The following is a 6,872-nucleotide window of genomic DNA, read 5'->3' as shown; positions in this document are numbered from 1 at the left end:
GGTCTAACTCCAAAGACTGCACTCCTAACCACTAGGTAATACAGTTTCAATTGTACTGTGTGTGTTTTCTTTCCCTAACTAGATTTTTAAGACTACCAGGGCCAGGATTTTATTTTCTGTATCCTTTGTAGTCTTTTCATTGCTATGCTAGCTGCTATACACATAGTTGGTGCTCAATGAATACTTAAGGAAAGCCAAAACGGAGCTGTACCTAGCTGAAACTACCAGTTACTTCAAAAAGGATTTATATTTTAGATAGATTCATTGGTGACGTATTCATAATGGATTATTTAAAGGAAACAAGGATATTTAGGCCCATCCTTAATCCCTGAGATGTCTTGGTGGAAGAGAACCACACCTTCACAACCCTTGGTGCTCCGTTCTAAGAACTGATTAGGCTGGATGGGGTTTTAGGGTCTGACACCCGGTGTGATCTTTCTTTGATTCTTCTGCTCCTCTTCTGTTTCCCAGAAACTGCTAGCCTAAAAGGGCTTCTCTCCATGCTGGTGCTTCTCCTGGTTTGGCTTTGCATGCTGCCATGCCTCCTTTTCTTGTGCATTTAAATGAGGTATGGTACCCATAGAGGCCGGTATTGAAGTCCAGTACACCAGGTTTTACCAGTAAGGTGGTCAACAAATAATTATGGTGTATGTCAGGCAAGTTATGCCCCTGAGCCTCAGTTTACTCATCAGTAAAATGGAATTAAATAAGCTCCCTCCTCTAATATTTCAATATTGTCAGAATTTCATAGTTAATATTTAGTTTAACATTTATAGGTTGCTGGAGGTACACTATGGAGAGACTGGGGCCTAGAAATCTAGATGGGATTAATTATCTGTGTACAGGTGGTGGCTGAAATCATCTTCCATTCTCCTGCTGACTGCATTAGGAAACACCCACAGTTGAGGGTCAGGGCTGAGGGGTTGGCGTCAGATGGCTGTCCACAATCTGGTAGGGTCCTTGGGAAAGATTTCAGGGGTGAGGTAACCTCATGTAGAAAAGAAAGCTTAGTAGGAATGAGAGTTGAGTTGGAGACTCCCCGGTGCTGTTTTCCCCTCCACCTCTCACCCCCCTCCCCCACTCCTGCCAATCACCGATTCTGACTATCAAGGCACAAAGGTAGAAAATCCCCTGGGGTTTCAGGCCAGGAAGCCTCTTATTGTCCGGCTCTGACGCTGAGCGAGGAGAATGGGAAAAGGCTGCCCTCCCCCCTTCCTCGCTCCCTGCCACGCTGGTCTTGCTTTTGCAAGTGCGAAGCAATGTCAGGCCCCACGCAATCCCTTTTGCAAAGCTGGAGGGAGAAAGAGAGAGACAGAGAGAGGGAGGGAGGGAGGGAGGGAGGAAGGGAGGGCGGGCGAGAGAGAGAGAGGGTGTGTGTGTGTGTGTGTGTGTGTGTGTGTGTGTGTGTGTGTGTGTGTGTGTGTGTGTGTGTGTGTGTGTGTGTGTGTGTGTGTGTGTGTGTGTGTGTGTGTGTGTGTGTGTGTGTGTGTGTGTGTGTGTGTGTGTGTGTTGTGTAGCAAGGAGGATTGGGGGTGGGATTCCATGACGTTACCGGCTCCGCCTCCCGGTGTATAAAACGGGCGCTTGGCGCGCGACGACCCCAAGCAGCAGCTTTGAAGCCTGAGCAACCGAGCTCAGCAACCGCAACCGAACTCGGCAGCCCCAACCCAACTCGGCTGAACTCAGCCTCACCGAGCACTATTCGAGACGCTCCGCGCCCTGGGCTTGCGACAGCTCCCCGGTAAGCGTTGGGGGCCGACACGTGTGTCGGAGGGGGCGGGCGAGGGTCTGGGCATACCTAGGATTCTCTGGCAACCATGGCATGCAGTTGCATCAACACGGCCGTGACCTGTTGCTGGCGAGACCCCAGCCCTGGGAGCCAAGGCTCCCATTTCCACCTCAGCCCCAGACGTTTTCTAGATGGGGGCATAAGAAACTGGGAGCTGAGTCGCAGGGCATAGGGCGGAACCCCTCCTCTCGGGTGTGAGCAATTTCTGGCTGCTCAGGGGCCCCTCTCGGGGGGTGTCTCCAAATCTTTAGATGTCGAAGCCCCGCCTCACTGTTGATGCTTGCTGGTCAGCCTTGCGGGGCGGGAGGAAGTGGGGGAACATTTGCTTACCCCCCTGGGCGATGGCAGCGCCAGTTACACAGTGTGGGCTTGGAGAGGAGGGATGGAACTGAGTCGGTGCTCACTTTTGATCTGTAGCTGAGGTCGGTCCCCCCTCCCTCCGGGAGATCTAGGAACCTTGCTTATTTGAAGCCCTGGGGGCGAGCGCCGAAAAGGAATGTGGATATTGGGTGTGAGAAGGGGGTTCTCCCCAGAGCTGCTGGCCTTTCCTGGGTTGAGTTCTGTTTAATCCCCAAAGAGCCACAGGCCAGGGAAGGGACACAATTGAGCTTCTCTGGCTCCTGGGTTGGGGTCTAGGATAAACGCTATAGTTTCCCCGCCAAAGAAAGAAGAGACTAATATTGATTGAGCACCTACTAGGTGCCAGGCCACTGAACTGTAGGGAGCTTTCACATGCCTTTTCTGAAATTAGTCCTTCCACAAACCTGTGAGGTATTGTTATTCCTACTTGCATATGAAGAAACTGAGGTTAGAGGAAAAGTGACTTGCCTTTGTCCCTTCAACATCCTCCTCCCATCCCCCCCCAGCTCCTTTACTTGGTGGAGTGGGTATTGTAATTCACTCTTAGAGCTTAGGGATAATGAGCCCTATTGAAGGTCTTTTGTCTTGTTTTTCACCAGATCCTTCCTAGCATCCTCTTCAATTCCAGCTAGAATGCTGTGGCAGGCGCTTTGCAGATTTGGTCAAAAGCTGGTACGCAGACGTACACTGGAGCCAGGCATGGCTGAGACTCGCCTTGCTAGATGCCTGACCACTCTGGATTTAGTGGCCCTAGGTGTGGGCAGCACATTGGGTGCAGGCGTGTATGTCCTGGCTGGCGAGGTGGCCAAAGATAAAGCAGGACCATCCATTGTGATCTGCTTTTTGGTGGCCGCCCTATCTTCTATGTTGGCTGGGCTGTGCTATGCGGAGTTTGGTGCTCGGGTTCCCCGTTCTGGTTCTGCGTATCTCTACAGCTATGTCACTGTGGGTGAACTCTGGGCCTTCACCACTGGCTGGAACCTCATCCTCTCCTATGTCATCGGTGAGATGGTGGGGCAGGGGGGAACTGCACAGCCAGTGAAGGGGCACGGAGTCAGGAAATCTGGGTGGAATGGTGAAGTGAGGTGTTCATCATTCGCAGGACTTAAATATCCATAAATGCGTGTATTTGTTGGGGGGCTGGGAGGGTTGAAGGTGTGGAGAAATTGTTTGTTCTACTTACCTCTGTCTTGGTGTCCTTAATTGACTGGCTTTGGTTCTTAAAAGGTAAGAATAGGCGAAAATAGCAGGTATTCTTGTGAGACTGGTCTGGGGGAGGGAGGAGAGGAGAGAGGAAACTTGACCCCATGTTTCTGCCTCTGGTCCACCAGGTACAGCCAGTGTGGCCCGGGCCTGGAGCTCAGCTTTTGACAACCTGATTGGGAACCACATCTCTCAGACCCTGCAGGGGAGCATCTCACTGCACGTTCCCCATGTCCTCGCAGAATATCCAGACTTTTTTGCTATGGGCCTTGTGTTGTTGCTCACCGGTGAGGCAAGGGACAGGGACAGGGACAGCGACGGGGGTGGGGCTAGTGGGGACCAGGCCTGGGAGCTTGTGGAGGTGAGAGCAGTGAGAAAGAAGAAGCTGGGAAGGAAAGGTCTGCACTTAGAGGCAAGGAAAACAAAGCTTGGACTGAGGCCTTTCTTTCCCACAGGATTGCTGGCTCTGGGCGCTAGTGAGTCGGCCCTGGTTACCAAAGTGTTCACGGTGGTGAATCTTTTGGTTCTCGGTTTTGTCATCATCTCTGGCTTCATTAAGGGAGATCTGCACAACTGGAAGCTCACAGAAGAGGACTACAAACTGGCCGTGGCTGGACTCAATGACACCTATAGGTTAGGAGATTCAGGAGATGCAGAGCTGGGAGCATGACGGGGAACAGAGGGATCTGCGCTGAGGGATTCTGGATTGGCAGTGGGGAGGAATGGGAGCCTAGGCCTTGAAGGCCCAGCTAAATAGTTGGGCCTTAGAGAAAAGGAACAAGAGTTGGCTGAACACGCTCTTACCTTTTCTATCCCTTCTTTCACTTTAGCTTGGGCCCTCTGGGCTCTGGAGGGTTTGTGCCTTTCGGCTTCGAGGGGATTCTCCGTGGAGCAGCGACCTGTTTCTATGCATTTGTTGGTTTCGACTGTATTGCTACCACTGGTAACACAGTCATTCCGTTCCATCTGGGGCTTGGGCATCTGCGTGTGCTCAGGCGGCGTGTGGGTTGGAGTGGTAGAGGAGCGAGCCTGCTTCTCTGATTCAGAACCTTGTGCCCCTTCTTGTAGGGGAAGAGGCCCAGAATCCCCAGCGTTCCATCCCCACAGGCATTGTGATTTCACTCTTCGTCTGCTTTTCGGCCTATTTTGGTGTCTCTTCGGCACTCACGCTCATGATGCCTTACTACCAGCTTCAACCCGAGAGCCCCTTGCCTGAGGCCTTTCTCTATACTGGATGGGCCCCTGCCCGCTATGTTGTAGCCATCGGATCCCTCTGTGCTCTTTCTACCAGGTCAGTGTCAAACGTTTGTTCTCCTCTGCTGTCAAGAGTCTCGGGTGATAGCATTCCACACCAGAGAATACCCCTTAAAAGGCCCTTAAGAAGTCCCTAAAACGGCTGGGAGCAGAAGGTGGAGACTCCTTAAGCTCACAGTCTTGAGGAGAGAGATGCCCAGTCAACGCCGCTCTGGGCGTACTTCTCTCCAGCCTCTTGGGCTCTATGTTCCCCATGCCTCGGGTGATCTACGCGATGGCAGAGGATGGCCTCCTGTTTCGCGTCCTTGCCCGGATCTACACCGGCACACACACCCCCATCGTGGCCACTGTGGTCTCTGGCATTATCGCAGGTGAAAACTCGTCTTTGCCCTTCCCCTCGTTGTTTCACCAACTCCGTTCACTTTGCTCTTGCCTTCGCTCATGTTTTCTGCCCATCAATTTCAGCATTCATGGCATTCCTCTTTGAACTCACTGATCTGGTGGACCTCATGTCAATTGGGACCCTGCTTGCTTACTCCCTGGTGGCTATTTGTGTTCTCATCCTCAGGTGAGACTCCTTTCCTCTGCATACTGTGGTTTGGGTTTTGATTCTGAGATGAGGAGTGATGGGGATCTGCTCCTCCTTCTTCCTCTTCCTTCATCAACCTGACTTTCCTTGAGGAATACGGATATCCCTCCCTGCCAAAAAGAGTGGCTACCCGTAATGGTGACGAGGAAGGTTAAGCTGCCTGGGAGAAGATGGTATAGTGGTCAAGGGTTGTTCTTAATACTGCCATCTTCCTCTTGTCTCAGGTATCAGCCTGACCAGGAGATGAGGAATGAGGAAGGTGAAGTGGAGTTGCAGGAGGAGAAGATCCATGAAGCAGAGAAGCTGACCCTACAGGGACTATTTTGTCCACTCAACTCCATCCCCACTCCACTCTCTGGCCAAGTTGTCTATGTTTGTTCCTCACTGCTTGGTGAGCATTGGCATTTTTCTCTTGGGTCAGCACGATGGGAAGGAGGGGAGTGTGTGGCATTTGGTGGCTGAGAGAGGGTGACCCTCCTTGCAATGGGGTGCCTAATGTCTTAATATGTTGCTCTCAAAAACTGGTTTTGATGTTTCTCAACTTGACCCTTGAAGCTCTACTGCTGAGTGTCCTTTGCCTGGTGCTGGCCCAGTGGTCCACTCCACTGCTTTCTGGAGACCCATTGTGGATTGCAGTGTTTGTGCTGCTCCTGACGCTCATTACTGGGATCACTGGAGTCATCTGGAGACAGCCACAGAGCTCCACTCCACTCCACTTTAAGGTAAATGACCTCTTTTTTTCCCCTCCACCAACCCATCTTGGAAGAATAGGTTCCAGATACCTTACAGTCTCATACATATTCTTTCATTGGACAAGAAGGGAGAGATATAGGAGATACCTAGGCCAAAGATGTCTTCTCTGACCCTTCCTGTTCCATTTCCACAAATTCTGCATATTCTTGGAGTCCCATATGAGGTACACTACATGAATGGACACTGAAATACACAGCATGAGTAGGAGTCGGACTCTCCCTTTCCTGGCTTGAGTAGGTTAGGGATCTCTTTCTATATCACCCTGTGGTCTGTACAAAGAAGATTTTGCTTTGTTCCCAGGTACCTGCTTTGCCTCTCCTCCCACTAGTGAGCATCTTTGTGAATATTTACCTTATGATGCAGATGACAGCTGGCACCTGGGCCCGATTTGGGGTCTGGATGCTGATTGGTAGGTATCCACTTGGGAAGAGTAGGCCTCTCGGGTCTCCTTTCCTGCCTCCTTTCCCTCTTGGTCTTGAGTAGGAGCCCTATTAAGCCTTTACAGGCCACTATTTTCCCTACCTCACAGCTACCTTTCCCTACTAGGGTTTGCTATCTACTTCGGCTATGGGATGCAGCACAGCCTGGAAGAGGTTAAGAGTGACCAACCCCCACTCAAGTCTAGGGCCAAAACTGTAGACCTGGATCTCAGCAGTGCCTGTACACATTCGATTTGACATCATCACACCTGAATGCTGTCTGTTCTTCCTGCACAATAATGGAGAGTACTCCTGACCACACAGAGAGCTAGGCTTCCCATGGGATGTTGGTGGGGGAACACAGATAGAGCTCTGTATTTATTGTGGAGTGAAGGATGTGTCTGCCCTTTCTTGTCTTTTTTCTTTTTTTCACTCGTCTACTTTTTAACTGTATCTGTAGCTGCTCACTGGCTTTTAAAAAATTATTATTAAAAGAAACTAGAAA

The 6,872-nt window shown here is 50.9% G+C and overlaps 1 protein-coding gene across 1 annotated transcript; it reads left to right on the top strand.

The window, feature by feature from the left end:
• The first annotated feature begins 1,572 nt into the window (after positions 1 to 1,572).
• On the top strand, positions 1,573 to 6,872 carry SLC7A3 (solute carrier family 7 member 3). The gene is made up of 12 exons (XM_036839069.1): positions 1,573 to 1,741; positions 2,749 to 3,152; positions 3,481 to 3,639; positions 3,808 to 3,985; positions 4,183 to 4,295; positions 4,421 to 4,643; positions 4,838 to 4,977; positions 5,072 to 5,174; positions 5,420 to 5,586; positions 5,751 to 5,917; positions 6,249 to 6,357; positions 6,495 to 6,872. The coding sequence occupies exons 2-12, from the start codon at positions 2,783 to 2,785 to the stop codon at positions 6,623 to 6,625; spliced, it is 1,860 nt and encodes a 619-aa protein (XP_036694964.1). The 5' UTR covers positions 1,573 to 1,741; positions 2,749 to 2,782; the 3' UTR covers positions 6,626 to 6,872.

This window comes from Balaenoptera musculus, chromosome X (genome assembly GCF_009873245.2).
Source record: "Balaenoptera musculus isolate JJ_BM4_2016_0621 chromosome X, mBalMus1.pri.v3, whole genome shotgun sequence".
In the NCBI taxonomy this organism is placed as follows: Eukaryota; Metazoa; Chordata; class Mammalia; order Artiodactyla; family Balaenopteridae; genus Balaenoptera; species Balaenoptera musculus.
The sequence above is the reverse complement of the archived record's forward strand: the minus strand, read 5'-3'. Positions and strand labels throughout refer to the sequence as shown.